Source organism: Neltuma alba, unplaced genomic scaffold (genome assembly GCF_004799145.2).
Source record: "Neltuma alba isolate B1F8T4 unplaced genomic scaffold, ASM479914v2 tig00012732_pilon, whole genome shotgun sequence".
NCBI lineage: Eukaryota > Viridiplantae > Streptophyta > Magnoliopsida > Fabales > Fabaceae > Neltuma > Neltuma alba.
In genome coordinates this window covers 232,332-253,889 of record NW_021637152.1, presented here as the reverse complement: position 1 = coordinate 253,889, position 21,558 = coordinate 232,332, and the positions used below count along the sequence as shown (strand labels likewise).

The following is a 21,558-nucleotide window of genomic DNA, read 5'->3' as shown; positions in this document are numbered from 1 at the left end:
TTCAAGAGACTTTTTTGTATTTAATTCCCTTTAATGAGACCTAATTGCAATTTTCCCATAAAATTTTATTGAAATTAGTTCCTATATCGAATCTGAATTTTTTAAAAAAAGAAACATGTTTCAAAAAATAAATTCACAATCGTCAACTCAAGTAAATTATTTAATTAATACAACAATCCATGTTCTTAATATTGCAATGTTTTATTTATATTTAGGGGTTTGCATAAGGTCCGCATGTCCAAGATGCTTGCCCGAACCCACAAAAAAAAAAAAAAAACCCAACTCGGTTTAAGAAAAAGCTGGCCAAATAAAAATGGGTATTTTTCAATTGAAAAAAAAAATGGGTATTTTCAGGCAGGGCCGTGCCACGAGCAGGGCATGCTGCCCTGCCCATTTAGCCTTGCCCGAAAAAATATATAATTATATATATTATAATATATAATATTATATTATTTTCAGTAATTATCTCCTTTTATTTGAGTTAAAAAATTAGGTAAAATTAGAAAAAATGAAAGGAACATAAAAATTATAATTATATAAAAGAACCAAATATCAAAATATAAAATTAAATATGTTAGATTGCTCCTAGTCAAATTTCCTTCTTTTCCTCTTACCTTCAATTTTTTAAAACAAAAAAAAAACTAAAATCACCTTTCAGATCTTGTGCTTTCACATGATTATAAGAATCCTCTAACTATATGAATGAACTAAAGAATTGAACTATTGAATTAGCTCAATTATTAAATATTTTAATTATTAAATGATTTTTTTACCTCCTATGAGAAATCAAAGGTTGAAGAAAAAGACTACATAAACCTTACATATATAAGTGATTGAGTCATTCATGATAAATTCTTTTCCTCTCACCTTGTCTCGAAGCATGATAATGAAGTCACATGGTTGAAATTGATGATGATTACTCATGTGTCAAATTTATGCATTTATCTTTTTGTGTTATCCCCCAACAATATTAACGTTTACTTCCGACCCCTTTAACATATATTTGATGTTTATGGTTACATAGAAGTAAAGAAAAGAACGTTATAGTTTTATTTTTTTTAAAAAAATGAAGTTAGGGGAAATAAAAAAAGATTAATTAGGGACAACTTAGTATTTTTATATTTGATCGTTCAAAATAGTTATAATTTTTATGAGTTTATCAATTATGATTGAATTTTTTCCACATATGAGCCAGGTGTCACTAAATTGGGGATGAAAGTCCTCCCTATTCAGCCCGCTCTTAACCAGCCCAAAATAGTTAATTCTTTTACTGGCCAGGACTGGACAGCAGGTTGCAAAACGTAGCCTGTTCATCTTTCAGGCTGGACATCAGGCATGGGGCTTACCCTGCCTAGCTCTGCCCATATGTAGCCCTATTCATATTAATCATGAATGAAAATATTTCAATTTTTTTTATTTAATAGATCATCCTCTTTTGACAATAATTCCTTATCATCCTCGCAATTATATGTAACTAATAAGTACCTATTTGAATATAGTTTTTCATATCTTATTTGAGAATTTTATCATATTTATTAAGTTTAATTACATTTATTATGATTTATTTGAATTAAAAATGATATGATTTATTTGAGTTAAAAATCATTGTATGAAATCAGAGTTAAAAAAGTGTAACACTTGCCCAGTTAATCCATGTACTTAATACAAATACTTTATAAATAGCTCATAAGTATTTATAGTATTCAAATTGTCAAAAGAGAGTGTGGGCATTTAGAAACAAATCATAGTTTCAAAATAAATCCTTAAAGTAACTTAACAAATAAAACATTGAAATATTATAGTTGTAGCCAACAAAATATAACATAACATGCATGAGGAGTACAAAAAAGCCTTTATGGTTTACCTCATCGGTACCTTCATTTTATTCCTTCTAGATCATTCACCTAAAAATGTTAATATAAAGTATGAGATCTAACATCTTAGTAACTACTAAAATTCCTGACATATATAAGCAAATCATATGATTAACAAAGATTTGATTATATATGTATATGTGAGTGTAAGTGGATATTACGGATTTATATTTTCAAATTGATTTCATTCTCAATTCAGTAACATATAAATCTCAATTTTCATCGTATCCAAAAAAAAAAAAAGTAATATGCAGCCTCTCTTATATCACTATCCATTTTTATTTTGTTAATTGGAGTTATAGGTTAACACATAATCCAACAGCAACTAATCCATATTAATGGATTATCCCAAGTTGAGATATACTTGGTCAAAGATATAGAATTCAAGTTTGGAGCATGGCTCACCTCTTTAAAGAATAAAACTAAGGAGATGTTACATATCCTATAGCTCTAAAACATTCTCGGCTAAAGAAAAACATGGAAAAAAAGCCCTAATAAGTGCCATGTACTATGCATCAAGTAATGATATACCACTTGATGATTAAACAACATACATATCTCTTTCAATCCTTACCCAACAATACATATGGCATATAACAGATAATAATATATCAAAATGCATCCACGAATACGCTATTATTCTAAATAAAAAAACTATAAAATTCCAATACAGATTAACAGTACGATTCATTATATTATATTTCAATTATTATCACTTATCAAGATATCTAAATATTAACCATAATTAATAGAATAAATCTTAAATGAAATAAAAATAAATTCATTAAAGCTCCTTTTATCTGAAAAATTATAATATATACATATATTTCTTTGACATAGTTAAATCAAAGAGACTCTAATCATTTACAATAAAATCCCACATCATTAAAATGTACATGAAAAAATTCAAAATTACCTGCATTACCTCAAAATTCTCCATGAGTCTAAAAAAATTACACATAAATATTTATTAATTGTGTGTAAATATATAACTCAAAACTATTTATTCACATAAATATATAACTAAAAAATATTACAGAACTACTTTAAAATTCTAAGACTACTCTCTAAACTAAAATTATATAAACATATATTAATTCTCACATTAAAATCTCAATTATTTATTCTAACCTCATTTAAAATTTTTTCTCAATCCAAACAACTCCTTTGAATCATAAATAACTTTAATTTTATTTAATTGTATGAAATTCTCAATTTTACAATTTAAGTTTCAAGCTTAAAAAAATTTTAATAATATATCTTTAACCTATTCAATATTCAAATAGATTAAAACCTCAATAATATATCAAATAATTCAAATAAATTATTCAACTTAATCAATATAAACATTTTAGGTAAGTCTTAAATAATAAATTTTTCAATTAAAATCTTAACTTAAAATTTTCAAAACAATCAATGAACAGATAAAAAGTGATTAAAATTCATTAATAATTTATTTTTAAATTTTTATAGTCATATTTACCAAAACTTTCCACTTATTCCTTATCCAAATAGCAAACTTTTTTCTAATTAGTATGATAATATTTTCAGTATAAAACTCTAAGTGTATTAAAAAAATTCATAAAAAAAATTTGATTAGGAGAAATATTTTCATGTATTTAGATTATCTCTCAAAACTTAGCATGCACTTTGAAATTCAACCTCTGGCTCTCTCTTTTTTGTTTCCTCTCAGCCTCTCACTCTCTCTCTCCCTCTTCGTCTCTACCTCTTGCAAGTTGAAGGAAAATAATGGGTTAGAATATTCAACACCTCCACATTTAATTCTCCCCTTTTTGTTTTCAATCTATGCCCCTTCTTCCACTCCCCCCCCCCCCCCATCTTACCATTCTCTTTCCTTCACCTTTTTCTTCTTTCTAATTACCCCTCCCATTGGGCGAAAAAGCGGGTTTTTTTCTTTTTACTTTATTATTATTATTATTTGTTGCTTAAATGCTAAAAATAAAAATGTTATATTATTACGATTTGTTTTAATTTAAAGAATCGCAAAAAAGGAGCAGCAGAAATTCTCAAAACCACAAAGAAGGCCAAATGAAACTCGCCGTTTTGTAAAGCCTATGAGTTAAAAGTCTCCTGCGGCTCGAAGGAAAGGAGGAGGCGATTTCCAAGTCCAAGGATCGTCGTCTCAGCTTGAATTCTCTCGGCTTCAACCCCACCAGCTCCATATCCTCCGTAATCGACGACCTCCACCCTTCACCACCGTCTTCATCGCATCATCTCCTCCTCTTCACCGGGTCCGACTCCATCCGTTGCCAGAAAAGAGCGCGACCTTCATAGCCCCAGAATCTTGCGACTTCACCTCACCCATCTCTCACCATCTTCAACCCGCGACCTCCTCTGTTCACCTCCGTGCCACTTTCAGCCTCCTCTGTCTTGATAATCATCATCACCGACAGCCAAAGACAACCAGAATCCATTCGACCAGAACAGGGGAGATCGTTGCGAGTCCGCACCTTCTTCAACCTCTGATGATCTTCTCCGTTGCTGTTGTGGTGATGATTGAAGTATTAGAGGAGCTCGGTAGCGCAGTCCATTAAACCATGAGTAGCTAAATTTGATTTTTCCCCAAGACCAGAAAGCTACGCCAGAGAGTTTTGTACATTTTTATCTCCAATTTCAGTTTTATATTTTGATTTATCTGAGTTGGATAATTGAATTGCAATGCTGGAATGGGTACATTATAGTTGTAGTGTATTTTGGGATATGAATGTTGAGATTTGATAATCATGCACTTCACTTTGTTGTTTGATGCTATATTGAGTTAATATAATGTTATTCTCTGTTAAGTTTTTGGTCCATTTCATGGTTCATAAGATTGGTGAATTTGATTGTGCATAGTTATTTAATTTCTACCAATGGTGCTTAATGAGAATTATTAATATTGTTGTGACTCTTTTAGTTAAAGGAATAATTAACAAGTTAATGTCTTAATGAATCTATGCTTGATTAGACGAGTAGCTACTTAAGTTAATTGATTGGATTGGTAATTAAAACTCTATTAATCTTTTGAAGTTAGGAAGGCATAGGTCGAAGCTGTAAAGTGGAATTCATATAATTTGTTATCTTTTAATCAAGTTCCTTGCATTCTCATTCTAATTTACCCATTCACTTATTTAAAAAAAAAGAAAAAAAAGATAATAAAATATCCTCCAAAATACTAACAGACAAATTAGGGTCGGTGAATATCAAAATTTTAGATCAAACCTCTTATAATATTTTGTAATTTTAAAATGGTGTGAAATGATAGCATTGTCCTTATACTTTCAATAACTACTTTTATATAGCTATTGGTTACTTTTGTATAACTATTGGCTATTTTAATTTCACTATTGACTATTTTTATTTTTGAAGTTTTGAAAACTACTTTTGTATAGCTATTAACTATACAAGAGTGGTAAATAACTAAATAAAAGTAGTCATTAGATTTTCAATAATACTAAATGTACTTTTTGAATTTTTAAAATAAAAGTAGTCAATAATCAAACTGAACTGATTAATAACTAAACAAGATTTTCAAAAATAGAAGTAGTCAAGTGCAATATTAGAGTAGTCAACAGCCAAACAAGAGTTGGTTATTGGAGTTTTAGAAACAAATATAGTTAATAGCTAAAAAAAGTAATCAATATATAAGAAAGAATAGTCACTGAAGTTTCAGCAATATGCTACTAAAGCTCTAGAGGCTGGCCACTAGAAGGGTTGCCAACATCGGAGCCGGAGCTCTAGCGGAAGAAAACTGGCCAAGGGTGTTGTCGATTTAAGATTTGTCATTTAACAATTTTCAAGATATTTTATTGTCTTTTTCTCAAAAAAGAAAATACTAAAAAAGTAATTAGGACTATTTTCAATTAAAAATTAAATAAAATATAATAGAGAAGCTTGAATAAGGAATAAAAATAAATTCACAAGGAAAAAAAAAAGAAGTATGATCAAGCAATTCATAAATCTCAATAGACATAATAAAATCAATTAAAATGAGAATTTTTAGAGGATATGGATTTGTTAATTTAAATTTAAATGGGTCAAATGATTTATCATTGAAAAATTCTATTTAAGTGTAATTTCTAATACGTGCAACAAGACTCATTTAAAAATTCGTTGTATTTTAAAATTTATTTTCAAGATTGTGAGTAAAGGCCACACACATTTTCACTTTAAAAAGATTATTGAGTCTATATTTATATCAAACAAGTTTCACATTAAAAGTGTTTATAGTGCATGAGATATTATAACAACATTATTGAAAGGTCAAAGTTAAAGCATGTATGACCTTCATTCACAATTTTAATCATAGCCTTATAAATATATAAAAAAAATTAATGGGCTTTAGTCTATTAGAAACTAAATTTAAATAGCTGTTTAATGATAAGTCATTGTCCAATTTAGAATCATATTGATGAAATTTAAGACTAGTTTGGTTCAACTACCAAATCCTTAGAAATGGTAATTCAATGCAATAACATATAATGCAATATTTATTATCATCCATATGTTTGGTATGTTTGGCATGCTATCAAGAATATTTAGCAAAAAGTTTGTTTTTAATATTTAATCAAATAAAAATAAGAATGAAAAGTTTATAATATCCTTCAATTATTAAAAAAAAAAAGAAAAACCTCTCCCTATGTTCATCTGACCTCTAGACACAATTTTTTTCCTCACAACAATGAGAAGCACAAGCATAAGCATAGATTAACAATCTTCTCATTAAACAACTAAAAATTCATTTAGAAAAATCTAGTTGATTCAACAAGAACTAAATCAAATGAGCTTTTAAGCTTTAATACAACAAGAAAAGAAGCATGCAAATTTGAATTTGATATAAGAAATTTTAATTTTCTTGGATTAAATTTGAATCTATTTAAGAAAATTTGAAAATGCTAATCAAATTTGAAAATGTTCATTTCCTTCTCACGGATAAAATTTTAACCATGGGTTTATTAATGTAAATTAGAATTTGTATCAATAAATTCTAATTTATGCGTGATACATTCTAATAAACAGGGTAACTTTTGATTAGATAAAATTTTCTCAGTTTAAATTCAAATCAGGGAAATGACCCATTATTGAAAAACTCTCTGAATTTAGTTTTTAATAAAATAAGATCCATTAAAAAATATTATGTAATTTTAAAGTAATGATCAAGACAGTGAACAAGGGTAAGAAATATTTTTCTCACTAGATTTTGAGCCAGATTTGAAGAACCAAACTCAAATCGAAGCATTTCCCAACGCCTGGCAGAGTTGCGTTTGTTGCTGTAAGGAGACAACGATAAGGTCAAGCTCATTGGCGGAGGGAGAAGAACATAGAGTCGCGTTCGTTACCGGAGGTCGGAGTTGCGTTCGTTGGGAAAGACATGCCAACATCGACCATGTCGCCGTCGTTGTAGAGATCCATCACCGGTAGAGGACCAGAAAAGGTTGGGATGGGAGAGATAGAGGAAGAAGATGGGACGGGGGAAGGGCAAAACGATCTGAGTTCTAATTTCATGGAACTGGAACTCAGTTCTCATGGAGGGTTAAAGAAGCGGAAGTTTCCAAATTTGATGGAACTGAGACGGGAGTGCTTCAACTAAATGGGTGTTTGGATAAAAACTAAACCATGGTTTTAGAAGTGATTTTACGGTCTATAAATATATGGAGGAGGAGGAGTTTATCTCGATTTACAGAAAACTGCTTCTGAGAAGCACTTTTCAAACTATCCAAACACCTCCTAAATGGCCAAATTTTGGTTCTACTTCTAATTTTGCTTCCCGTCTCCCTATTTTTATGCTACTAAGCAAGGCATACGTTTTTGTCACAAGTTCTTTTTTTTTTTTTCATCCTTAAAAAATTGCTCGTAAACATGTGATATACCATCTAAAATTAATTTGATTGTTAGTTAACTAAGCAACTTAACAGTTAAACTGGGATGAGATTATATCAATTTAATTAACAATTTTAAACGCAAAATTATACCATACTACTTATGTTTATAAAAGTGATTTCTAAAAACACTTTTTTTGCTGATTAAGACAAATTTTTCAACATATTTATGTTATTTATTATAAAATTATTTTTAAAATTATGGTTTAGTTTTTATCTAAATATTTTAGAAAAAAACTCTCCATCTTAAGACCAAAAAAAAAATTCTGATTAAAGATGAGGCGCAATCATAAGCAGCTGTGCTTGTTTGACCAAAACAATCACAAGCATCTGAACTTTCTCTTTCCTCCTTGATATTATTAGGGAATCTTTTTCACAATATGAAATGGCCAGACTTTCCTTCCTCGAAACGTCAACACCAAGTCGTCGTCTTCTTTTCTCCACTACTTGCCTTTCCCTTTCTTCTTGTATGCTTTACTTACAGTTGCTAGTTCTGATTCTCCACTTTGTTCTAGCTTCAGTCGCCACTGAGGAAGCTTCATCAGTTTATTGACCAGAAAAACAGGAAGCTTCACCAGCTTTAAGCTTTCCACTGACATAATAGTTAAAAGCTTTTTCGCAGGCAAGACGCAAGAGTGGCAGAAACCGCAAAACTGCAATTAAAGAGTTGCAGTCGTGAGTATTTTCTTATGTAGATTCAATATTTTATAATATTTCAGCTGCATTACTTGCTTGATGCGCTCTGCAATCGAAACCTGTAACGATCGTTGAGACTGATCAACACAAGCTTTTGCCCCCCCCCCCTTTGTGCAATTAATTTTATTGTCACTCTTGTTACGTGTCTTTATCTAGATACGCACATCGAGTTCTATGGGCCCTGGCCCTCATTTCACAACAATGTCCTTGGCTTTTACCTTTATATCATTTTCGGATGAGTAGATTAAGGCAAAGAGGAAGTTGCAAGAAGGGGAAGAGCTAATCGAATCGCCAAAGCTGGAACTTCAGGAGACAAGACAAGTTCCATGAGATGAGACAAGTTCAAGAGATGGCTGTAGAATTCGTCAATGCCCTTAATGCAGCTGCAGCTGCTGAGGTATGATTTGTTGGTGTTTCTTTTATTTTATGAATATGCTTCTTTTGGATTATGTCAGTACTTTTTATCTTGATTTTGTTCCAAAGATTTTTTTCCCCTCCCTTCTGGGCGGGGATCTTATATTGGTCTGCGAAGAAACTCTAATCTTATGCTTCTTTCACGGTGGAATTTTTTCCTTCCTTGCTTGTAATTCGTGAAGAAATATAGATGATTATGCATTGATAATTGTGTCTTGCTTTTCCATGTGAACTGATTGTGATAATTCAACTTCATCACTCCCTTATGGTTGGAGCTGTTTTTAAATTTACAGAGTGAATGTGCTAAACTGAGGAGGCTGCTGGAAGAAGAGAGAAAGCTTGTGCAAAGGCTTAAACAAGAAAAAGAAAATGAAGCACAAATGGCCAAGAGAAAAATTGAAAGAATGAGCCAACGACTAGCCGAGGCTCAAAAAGATGTAGAGTACGCTACAACTAGAGCTGATGTTGCTGAGGTTCTGGCTTGACTTGATCCCTCCCCGCCCCAATTTTATTATCCTTTTTTTCAACAAATTTACGAGGAATCGTAAGGCAGGATTCCTTCATTTCTGATTTTAAAATTTTTACGATATTTAGACAAACGAGGCTGCATGATAACTTTATTTGTGCGCCACTCTTGAATTTGACAAAGGTTTTTATGTGTCATCATTCAAATAATCTCTTCTCCAAATGATTCTATGTATTTATGTGATCAGTTATAATAAAATATTACAAGCCCTTCGAAAACTATTTAGGATAGATTAAAGTACCTAAGTGGCTGTTGATTGGTATCTTTTTATATTTATAAGGATGAATGGGTTAAGTTGAAGCGAGAATTGCAAGAAGCTCTAGAGCTTGTGCAATTGCAAGAGCCCGGAAGCGTGGAGACAAGACAAATTGTACTGAGACAGGCTGACCACAAAGAACTAGAGTTAGCTAATGCCGTTAATGCTGCGTCAATTGCTGAGGTATTTGTTGTTGCTAATTTTATGATATTAAAATATTTATTTTAGTTTTTCCTCCATAGTAGATGCATTTTAATCCAGATAAACTTTGCAAAGTTTTTTTTTTTTTTCCTTTTGAATATTAGCATTTGCTAATAGTCTGCGATGAAGATGCAGCAAGGTTTACACCAAATTATCTTGCAGGTGCCTTTATCAAAGATTAACATTTGGTCAGTTATTTTGAGTAGCACTTTTTTCTGTTAAATCACTAAAAGGTACATACTTGAAATAAAGTATATGGTTCGCTTTTATATGTATTTCATGTGTTTATGTTGTTGATTTTTTTTGGGCTCTGTCTATAATATTGCTCTATAACTAAACACTAATTTTATGCTTCTCTCTCAGAGTGGAAAAATTTAATCCGTCTGTGAACCAAAAGCAAATGTCTGCATTTAGTAAACACAAACAGAAAAAAATAAATAAGTGAAGACATATATTTATTTTTGCACTCATAGTTGGGCTAACCATGAGATAATCATGTTGCTTGGGATTTTATAGAGGGTGATGCTGCATTTGAAAATAAGTTGATTTTTAAGCTGGCTTTTGTCATATTGAGAGGGACAAATTTTGATTTGACAAAGTTTATGGAAAGATGAAAGTGATGTTACTCTGATATTAGTTCGTTTGATGTTTGTAAGTTGTGAATGTGTATACAGATGGTTATTTGTTGATGATTGAAAACTTTTTTCCCCATTTGATTTGAATATGATACACTTTTGCCTCACTCCATTTTTGGTATGTTGAACTCATAGCTAATTTTACAGAGCGAATGTGATAAACTGAGGACATTGCTGGAAGAACAGCGAAAACTTGTCCAAAGGCTTATACTTGAAAAAGATGACGAGGCTCAAGTGGCCAAGAGACAAATTGAAGAGATAGGTCAAGAATTAGCTTATGCTCGAAAAAATGCCGAGTGTACGGCTACTAGAGCTGATGTTGCTGAGGTTTGAATCCTGTTGATATCTTTTTTCATTTATATCAAAATATTAAGAAAGTGGCCCAGTTTATTTGCAAGCAGTTGTGATCATTTTGAAAAGCAAAATACAGGATTCTTGTGCTTTAAAAATATGAAAACATTTATACAATCAATTTGAGTGACGAAGAATTTCTATTGATGCATAATAGCGCGATATGATATGAAGTAGGAATTATGATTTGATTCTATGGACAGGAACTTCCTCGAATGGAGACCCAGGAATGTGTGATTTTGTTTGGTTAGGTTGAGATTTAAGGTTGCGAAAGTTTGTCATGGAAGTCAGCTTTCTCTCAGTGTGCCATTTTCCTTTGAGAAATGGCCTGTAGCTCTTAAGGAGGGATATGAATGTTATTGTTTTAATGATTTGGTTGTAAAAACCAGTGAAGTTCTGTCTGGATTTACCGGAAGAATTAGTATTCACTTCTCATCAATTGTTTGGGCAAAAGCAACGAAGATTTGGTGTCCTTCGAATGTAAGATCACTCAAATGAGGATCTGTATGAATCAGACTGAGTCAAACATGTAGAGCATTAAGGCAATGTTTCTACAATTATACTATCATTCTGCTACAAGGATTAGCCAACAATTAACTAAGGCACAGAAGATGTTGAATATGCTACAACTAGAGCTGATGTTGCTGAGGCTCAAATTTATATAATATTGATATATATATATTTTTGGGGATAAATTTACAAGTAATTGTGATGCAGGATTCTTTCATCTTCGATTTTAAATTTTCGCTATATTTAGACTAACAAGGTTGTATGACAAATTTATTTGTGTGCCACTCTTAAATTTGAGACTTCCAAGGTTTTTATATGCCATTCAACTAATCACCTCTGCAAATGATTCTGTGCATTTATGCGACCAGTTACAAGATACTACAAGCCCATTGAGAATTATTGAGGATATATTAAAGTACTTAAGTGGCTATTGATTGGTATCTTTTTATGTTTTTAAGAATGAATGGGATAAGTTGAAGAGAGAGTTGCAAGAAGCTCTAGAGCTTGTGCAAATGCTAAAGCCAGAAAGCGAGGAGGCAAGACAAAGTTTACTGAGACAGGTTGATGATAAAGAACTAGAGTTGGCCAATGCCGTTAACGCTGCTTCAATTGCTGAGGTATTTGTTGTTGCTAATTTTATTATATCAAAGTATTTATTTTTTTTTTTTTGGTAATATATTTATTTTAGTTTTTCCTCTTGAAAGATGTATTTTAATCCAGATAAACTTTGCAAAGTTTTTTTTTCTCAGTAAAATACTTTAACCTCCCTTATATTTTCCTTTAATTACACAAACTTCACCTTTATTTTAAAAACATATACTTAAGTCCAAATGTAATTACTTTAAGAATATTCTAAAAAGATTTTTTTATTTAAAAATTATATCAAAAATATTTTTTATTTACTAATTTTCCTTCATAATACTAAATCTCTAATTTTCACTAGAACTGTTTTTGAAGAATTTGATTTTTTATTTTTGTAAATAATTATTTGTTTAATATTTTTATGATATGGGGCCACAATAAGTAATTTAAGTAATATAGGCATAAAAACTTAATTGAAAATTTGATTAGTGGATTAAGGTTTATCCAGCACTTTGAATTCTTTAAATAAGTCTCCCTAAATCTGATGAAAAATTAAAATTATGAAATTTCATAACATAATCAAAATTAATAAATTGTATATTGTATTACAAAGTTTGAAAATATATGTATTATAAAGATTTAAGTTAAGAAAGGGTATTTTGGTCCAAAAAAATTTAAGAGTTAAACTTGACGGTTAATTAAAGATTGGATGGATGAAAATGAAATCGTAAATATATAAAAGAAGTTTGTGTAACATATATTTTAATTTTAAGAGAAGTTTATATGCGTTTTCAAAATAGAGGGGAGGTTTTTGCAATTTAGGCAAGATAGAGGGATAGTCAATATTCATTTGTTTCTTTTTTAAAAAAGAAAATATTAGCATTTTCTAACGTGTTACGCCATCAAAGATTAACATTTGGTCAATTATTTTGAGAAGCACTTTTTTTCTGTTAAGTCACTAAAAAGTGCATACTTGAAATTAGTATATGGTTGGCTTTTATTTGTGTTTCATGTGTTTATGTTGTTGATTGTGTTTTTTTTTTTTTTTTGGTGTTTTCTGTCTGTAATCCATCTGTGAATCAAAAGCAAATGTCTGCATTTAGTAAAGACAAATAGAAAAAATAAATAAATGAACGCATGCTTATTTATTTTTTCACTCATAGTTAGACTAACTATGATGTAATTATGTTGCATGGGATTTTATAAAGGGTGATGCTGCATTTGTAAATAAGTTGATTTTTAAGCTGGCTTTAGTCATATTGAGAGGGATAAATTTTGCTTTGCCAAAGTTCATGGAAAGATGAAGGTGATGTTACTCTAATATTGGTTCGTTCTATGTTTGTAAGCTGTGAATGTATATACAGATTGTTATTTGTTGATGATTGAAATGTTTTCCCCATTCGATTTGAATGTGATACCTTTTTCACCACTCCATTTTTGGTATGTTGAACTCATAGCTAATTTTACAGAGCGAATGTGATAAACTGAGGACATTGCTGGAAGAAGAGCGAAAACTTGTCCAAAGGCTTACCCTTGAAAAAGATGACGAGGCTCAAGCGGCCAAGAGACAAATAGAAGAGATAGGTCTAGAATTAGATGATGCTCGAAAAAATGCTGAATGTGCTGCTACTAGAGCCGATCTTGCTGAGGTTTGACTCGTTTTGATATCTTTTTTCATTTATATTAAAATATTTGCCTGTCGTTTTTCAGACAAATAAACAAAGTGTCACAGTTTATTTACAAGGAGTTGTGATCATTTTGAAAGGCAAAATACAGGATTCTTTTGCTTTAGAAATATGAAACCATTTATACTACCGATTTGAATGACGAAAAATTTCTATTTGTGCACAATAGCTATACGATAGGAAGTAGGAATTATGATTTGATTCTACGGATAGGAACTTCGTCGAATAGAGACCCTGGACAGTGCGATTTTGTTTGGTTAGGATGAGGTTTAAGGTTCCAAAAGTTTGTCGTGAAAGTCACCTTTCTCTCGGTGTGCCATTTTCCCATGAGAAAGGACCTGTAGCTCTTAAGGGGGGATATGGTGTCGTGCATTGTAGTATGTGTAGGCGTGACAAACAAAGTCCCCCGCTGGTTTGTAGAGAGGAGAACCAAGTATATATACGAAACCAAGTAACCATGGGAAAGTAAATGGGCCAAAAGGAAGGTGTGCCTCGCACTCAACAACGGGCTGCCGGGAGGGAAAACCAGTTGAAAACTAGTGATCTCCCCTCTGTGTGAGAGTTAGATTCAGATTGGGCATCATTTACTAGATTATTTTTGTCCTCTTTGGCATTACAACTGGTCGCCTTTTTCAGCGTGCCTCTTGGCCATCCAAAATCTGTGTTTGTTCAGTGTGTCCTTTCGGTGCCTATGCAAAGGGTGCTTGCGGAAGTGTCAACCACATAAGTGATTGCCATCCTTCTCCCTCCTCTGAAAATGTTTTCCTACGTTCTTCCAACTTTTGCTGTTCTATCACCTTGCTCTTTTGCAAGAAGGTTTGCTTAATCTGGAGAGTGCTGCTTCTTGAATTACGGAGGGGTTGTGGAATATCTCTTAAGGACATTGTCCTTGCAATGCGACTCAAAACCATTAAATTTCCAGTGTTGCTGCCAACATATGAACATTATTGTTTTACCGTTTTTGGTGTAAGATGAATAGCATCACTCTCTTCTCATCAATTGTCTGGACAAAAGCAACAAAGATTGGGGGTCCATCAACAGTAGGATCAGTCAAATGAGTGTCTGCATGAATCAGACTGAGTCAGAGTTGTAGAACATTAAGGCAATTTTTCTGCAATTATAATAATTATGCCGCTACAAGATGTTTCAATTGTCAATTCACATGGGTCTGAAATTTCGAGGGGATGTTTATTTTTACTCCGGATCGTGGATGAATTGACTGGTCTGTAATAAGGTGTCTGCCATTCCCCTCCCCCCCCCCCCCGGGGGGGGGGGGCTTTTTTGCAAAACATCCAATGCTTTTAGCTTGAAATCCAAGAGCTAATAGAAGAAGAAATTATAAAGCAAAAGAGAATAGAGAGAGAGGGATGCAGAGAAGAGATTAAAGGGGAAAATATATGAAGCCCAGGCTTCCCCTGAAGATTGTGGAAAATATAGAAGAAGAAATATAAGAAAAGAGAGAAGAAGCCTAATATTAGACAGAAAAAATACCGAACAGAAAAACAAAGGATGACCTTTCGCGCATAGCAGCTATTTGTTGGAAGACATTTCTGTTCTCTACTGTGTGCTTTCCTCCTTATCAGATTGGTATTTAATTCATTAATTGCTAATATGGCAAGTTGAAGTTAAGTGACTTGGTTTTTCCTCGTTGAAGGTCTTCACTTGTTTCTTTATGCCCCAGTTGGAAGGAACTTTGTCCGGGGGGAAGATTGGGTTATGCATGTGTTTCTTGTAATTTTGTTGAGTATCTAGCCCAACATTGATGACAAGGTTCATTTTCATTTCTCAGCCAATAGACAAGGTCGATTTACATGGGGAAATAGTGATAGGAATATGATGGGAAAAGTGTCAGCTCTCATGGCAAGAAAATATGAAGAATGTAATTGGGACTATCTGCTGGTTAGGTCAAGGTGTGTCCTAGAATGAGGTTATTATTAAAATTACCTTTCTGTCATTGTGCTGGTTAGGTCATGGTAATTAGCTTTCTGCTTTATTTTCACTTTTCTCTCTATCACCAGCTTTCGTTATGTATGCTATATGAAAGTTCTTTTATACCTCTTTCCCTGTTTTTCCTTCTTTGCATTTGGTTTGTGCTCCTTTCATAGACTAGATCCTAGCACTATTGTGACGCCTGTCACTTGAATTCTGCTAATAACTGACTCTCCTTTCTAAATGGTTCGACATATTAACGAGGAGCAATTACAATAATGTATTTTTTGCGTTTAAAGAATTGTTTAGGATGTATTGAAGCTCTTTAAATGGTTATTAATAAATAATTTTATGTTTAGAGTGAATGGATTAAGGCAAAGAAAGAGTTGCAGGAGGAGAAAGAGCTTTGTCAATCGCTAAAGCTGGAATGTGATGAGATAAGACGAAATGCCATGAGGCAAGTTGAAGAGAAGGAACGAGAGCTAGCCAATGCCCTTCATGCTTCTACTGAAATTGCTGGGGTATTTCTTGTTTCTGTTGTTCATTTACATACGTCTGAGTTTGTCTACACCTTTTAATATTTCATGTCATCTTAATCCGCAGAAACTTCAAATGATTTTGTTGCTAATATTTCCAAAAGTTTCAACAAATAAGGAACTGGATTTTTCATCAAATATCAACATTTGGTCAATTTTTTAATTGGACGTATTCAGCTTTGATTATGAATTGAAATTGAATTTGCCTTTCCTCTTGAATTTTTGTACTCTGTTTCTTCTCCTTGAGTCCCTCTCTTTCTCTCTCTTCCTTTCTTTCCTGTTTCTCATCAATCAGTATCAGTATCAGTTTCCAGTAGTGTTCCCACTTCCTTCTGTGAGCTTGAGCTTTTCAAAATAGCCAATCATCCCTAAACTCAAAAGGCTCCACAGCAAGCATCACTGCCAGAGCCTGTTCATCCATTGTCCCAACATTAGATAGTCGCACCGCCGCCCCCATGTCCCCATTGGCAAGAACGCGGCCAGCTCCCAAAGTTTCATGGCCAACGACCACCACACGGCCTCACATGCAGACAACCCATTTGCGTTTTCCAGCTATTTTTCAACGCTTTAAGCTGTTTCTTCCGCCACAAGCATTCTGGGGCTGAGGATCATATAGGCGGTACAGCCAACTCGCTGCAAGTTGGGCCTTGTCTCTAGCCCGCCTCAAGGCAGGTCGGCATTTTGCAAACTAGTGTCCGGCCGCCGACCCATCTTATCAATATTTATTTTAGAAATATTTTGAAATTAACTTTAACATTTTCATTTCTTTAATTTTTCAAATTAAATTACAAATTTTTATATACTAAATTCAAATGTTTTTTATATTTTCACAAAGTTGTGTAATTAAACTAATCCAAAAAATTGTAGATATAAATATATAATATATTTTACATGATTATTCAGTATAAAAATAATAAATTAATAAATAAAGTGAGAAATCAAATATGCGTCACTTGACAAGTTCTTCGGGTAGGGAGAAATGATGAAATATGGGATGATGGTTAATTAAGGCTTATTTAAGATACTGAGATTTATCTTATTAGGTATTTGAATATTAGGATTATTATTAATTTATTATTCCTAGATATAAAAAACCCTAGGGTTCCCCACTTATATTTAGCTTTGATTATTAAATTGAAATTGAATATGCCGTTGCTCTTGAATTTTACTCTCATCCTTGAGTCTCTCTCTTGCCCTTGTCCCTTCCCATTTCACGTGACTTACTTATGCTTCCCTCGTTCAGTGGGAAATTACATCCTTCCATCATTTTAAAGCAAATATATGTAATTATGAAATATACAGAAAAATTTAGAAAAACGAATTATCGGTCCTTATTCTTATCTTTCTTTCTTAAGTGAAACATGGTATAATTATGCGGCTAGTGACTTTACAGATTGAGGCAACATTTGAAAATATGATTTTTATGTTTGTTTTGTTTTTTTAAAAATACAGTAAAATTTGTAAACATATGGAAGTGATGTTACTCATGTCAGTTGCCGCATGTTTGTAGCTGGTGAAGAAATTTGTATAATTATTTATCTAATTTTGTTTTTCCCATTTGGGTTTGGTATGACAGTTTAACTGGATCACTTCCATGCTGTTATTAATTCATATCTCATCTTACAGCGTGAATGTGCTAAACTGAAGAGAATGCTGGAAGTAGAGCAAAAACTTGTACAAAGGCTTAGACTCGAGAAAGATGATGAGGCGCAGCTAGCCAAGAGGCAAATTGAAGAGATTGATCAAGAATTAGCCCAAACTCGAAAAGATGCCGAGTTAGCTCGGAAAGATGCTGATGCCGCTGAGGTACTGACTATGTTCGTATTTTCTCGCTTAATTCTCTAATACTATATCCGGTCCTAATTATAAAAGCTAGTTGACTAATTTGAGGAGATTAAGGAAAGAAGTTAAGTTAATTATTTATAATAAATAGGTGGTATCTTTCCTAAAATATCCTTATTAATCAAGTGTATTGGCTAGATTACTATTGTTGGAAGGACTACTTTGGAAAAAAAATGCATAAATATGAGAGACAAAGTAGATTGGGGTCTTATATTTAGAACCAAAATAAAAGTCAAACAAGGTCTTATATTAAGAATTAGAGGTAGTATTTATCTACCATATCTTGGATTAATTTACAATATGAACAAACTTTCATGCAATTGTAATCAATTTGATAGCAAAATAGAAGAGTCTGAATGATGGAAATTCAGTTTGTGCACAGCTTCTTAATCTAACTTTTATCTGTCATTTGAATTTTCAAATGATTATACATTTTGATGTGAGCAATTTTAAAATATTATCTGTAACAACAGTTTAGGGTTGATTGAAGCACTTTAATGGCTATTAATTGGATGTTTTTGTATTCAGAATGAATGGACTAAGGTGAAGAGAGATTTGAACAATATGGAAGAGCATGTCAAACGGCTGGAGTTGCAATGTCAAGAGATGGCAGAAAGGGCCAGTAGGCAAGATGGAGACAAGGCGCTGGAGTTAGCCAATGCCGTTAATGCTACTGCGATCGCCGAGGTCGGTTTTAGTTACGTCTATCGTATTCTAGATAAATGTTCTAGAGAACATTCTTTCAGTGTGTATTTACAAAACTGAATCATAAAAAAGCTGATAATGTTTGATTGATACTTATTTGTTTCAAAAAGTACTTTTTTTTAAAAACAAAAAAAATCACAATAGAAGACATACTTAAAAACTAGAAGAAGTATATTTGTACTTCTTTTATTCTGCAGATGAATTTCTTCTCCATTTCTGATACTGATTTATCAGCAAATAAAAACGTTATCACCTGCAGTGGTAACTTTGATCCTTCTACAATTTAAAAGCATACCTTTGCCCCTGTCAAATGTCGATAGTTAATTAAAAAGAAGAAGTATTTTGCAAATGTATTTAATGCCCCAAAGTATTTTTAAGTATAATTTTACATTTAGCAATTTAGGATGCTGATGCATTGAAAAACAATTTGAGGTGTTCAATGCCCTGAGAAAATACTTTAGGGTGTTGGATGTACCAAAATATAATTTAGATTGGTGAACACACCTGAAAAAATACTTTATGATGTTAGATGTACCACAAATATTTTAGGGGTATTGGATGTATCTGGAAAAATATGTTAGGGTGCTAGATATGCCTAACCCTTATTTATTTGTAACTTGTGTTTCCGATTTGTCCGTTGAAGTTGAATTTGACACTTCAAAGGTATCACTCCATTTCAGTTCTGTTAAAGGTTTAGTTTATTTTACAGGGTGAATGTGCTAAACTTAAAAGAATGCTGACGGAAGAACGAAAAACTGTCCAAAGGCTTATACGTGAGAAAGATGATGAGGCAGAACTGGCCAATAGACAATTTGAAAGGATGGGTCAAGAATTAACCGATGCTCGAAATGATGCCGACATTGCAGGGGTACTAATTCTGTTGGTTTCCCCGCCTCATATTCTAGACCAATTAACTATGTGAACGGACTTATATGGAGCTTTATCAATGGGATAACAAAAGATATGATTCATTCTTGTAATTCTAAGATGGTGAAAATATTATTAGTTATAGGGATGAATGATAAGAAATTGTTAGTTTTTGTACAGTTCCTTATTCTAGGATTTCCAAGAGTAACGTTACATGTTACCTAGTATTTTAATGCTACTTGTAACGGAATTATGTCTTCAAATGACTATATATTGACATCGTTCAATTGCACAAAAAGTTGTGTATACTTAATGTATTGTTGAGGATGGGTATTAATTGGTTACTTCTATATTTAGAATGAATGGGCCAAGGTGAAGAGAGAGTTGAGGGAAAAGGACGAAATTATCAAACTGCTGAAGTTGGATATCCAGGAGACAAGACAAATTGCCATGAGACAAGTTGAAGAGACAACTGAAGAATTCGAGGATGCTCGAAAAGAAGCTGAGCATGCTCGAAATGATGCTGACATTGCTCAGGTACTGACTCTCCCCACAACCCCTCCTTCCCCCCCCCCCCCCCAAAACCAAAAAAAAAATTATTATATATATGTGTGTGTGTTGATAATATTTTAGACAAATTGACATTACGAACTCATTTACATTGAATTTTAAACTCTGAAATTGTGAAAATCTTATCACTAACCGGGCTGGATGATAATAGATTGCTTTTGTATCTGTGCTGCTCTTAAACCTAAGTCAAAATTAATGTTTCTGCATATTTGGCTTTAAGATTTGCCTCCTCACCTAATGATTTTTATTATTGATGGAGCAGTTATAATAATATATTAAGTGCTCATAAAGGAATATTTTAGGATGGACTAAAGTATCCAAGTGACCATTAATTTGTAACATTTTATGTTTAGGACGAATGGATGAAGGCGAAGAAAGATTTGCAAGAAAAGCTTGACCTGGTGCAGTTGCTAAAGCTGCAATGTCAGGAGATAAGAGAAAGTGCCAAGAGACAGGTTGAAGAAAAAGAACTACAGTTAGCTGATGCCCTTAATGCTGCCACAGCTGCATCATCGAGTTCTGCCGCTGCCCAGGTAGTTAAATTTTTTTTTTTAAAAAAAAAATCAAGATTCTTTTTGCAAAAACAAACTGATCATAAATTATCATCGTAAGTTTGCTAGTCAATTTTTTCAATGAAATTTACATGTGTCATGCTTAGATTTTTATCCGTGATTAGGCTAATAGACATATGTTTTAAATAGTGGATCTACCTAATAACTTCACTTCTTATCCCAATCTACTCCTCTGGCAAGACACTTCTTGAGAAGGAAATCAAATCTTCAGATGATTGTCAATATTTTGCTTCTTACGACTACTGTTTCTTCCTCACTATGTGTGGGCCTAGCTTATTTATAAGTTTCTTGTTTCACAATTGAAAGTCAAAAGAAGCATCTTTCTGATTGGTTTGAGGTTAAGTCATAAACTTCTATCTATAACATTGACAAATTTTACAACTCAAACATCATAAGATTGTTATCTAGCAAAATGGTTATGTACATGCTATATTTTATGGAAAAACATTGATACCAAACATTTAAAGCACTTCATCTGATGAAATAGCTACGAATGATTTGCATTGAGCTTTCTGTTTGATACCTATTATAGTAGTTATTTTGGTAAGATGGATTTCTTTGTTCTTTTCCCAAGGACATTATTATATAATGTTAGAGTTTCTCCAAAGATTAATCAAAAGGCAAACTGCGTGGTAGTATTTATGGTATGCGTAACAATCCTAAACCTGGAATAAGAAAAACTGCATTTGCAATGATGTGCAGGATTGTGTAATTTGTCTGACCAATGTAAAGGACATGGCCTTTGGATGTGGACACATGGTAAATAATTCTACCAGAATGGTTTCTTTGCCTTTTCCCTTTGCGTAGTGAGAATGATGGGTTATATGTGATTCTAATGCAGACCTGTGAAGAATGTGGGGTGGAGCTTTCCACATGTCCTATATGTCGGGAGGACATAACCCACCGCATCAAACTGTTTCCTGGATGA

The 21,558-nt window shown here is 32.6% G+C and overlaps 1 protein-coding gene across 1 annotated transcript; it reads left to right on the top strand.

The window, feature by feature from the left end:
• The first annotated feature begins 8,393 nt into the window (after positions 1–8,393).
• LOC114730440 (nuclear-pore anchor-like) lies at positions 8,394–21,558 on the top strand. Its single transcript, XM_028917523.1, has 11 exons — positions 8,394–8,428; positions 8,759–8,846; positions 9,157–9,336; positions 15,898–16,059; positions 17,701–17,880; positions 18,445–18,603; positions 19,331–19,489; positions 19,846–20,025; positions 20,412–20,591; positions 21,333–21,389; positions 21,472–21,558. The coding sequence occupies exons 2-11, from the start codon at positions 8,781–8,783 to the stop codon at positions 21,556–21,558; spliced, it is 1,410 nt and encodes a 469-aa protein (XP_028773356.1). The 5' UTR covers positions 8,394–8,428; positions 8,759–8,780.

Excerpts from the sequence above, each read along its gene's own strand:
- LOC114730440 (XM_028917523.1), top strand. The coding sequence starts at position 8,781 with ATGAGACAAGTTCAAGAGATGGCTGTAGAATTCGTCAATGCCCTTAAT. Across the intron at positions 8,847-9,156 it reads ATGCAGCTGCAGCTGCTGAG|AGTGAATGTGCTAAACTGAG; the intron begins GTATGATTTGTT and ends TTAAATTTACAG. Across the intron at positions 20,026-20,411 it reads ATGATGCTGACATTGCTCAG|GACGAATGGATGAAGGCGAA; the intron begins GTACTGACTCTC and ends TTTTATGTTTAG.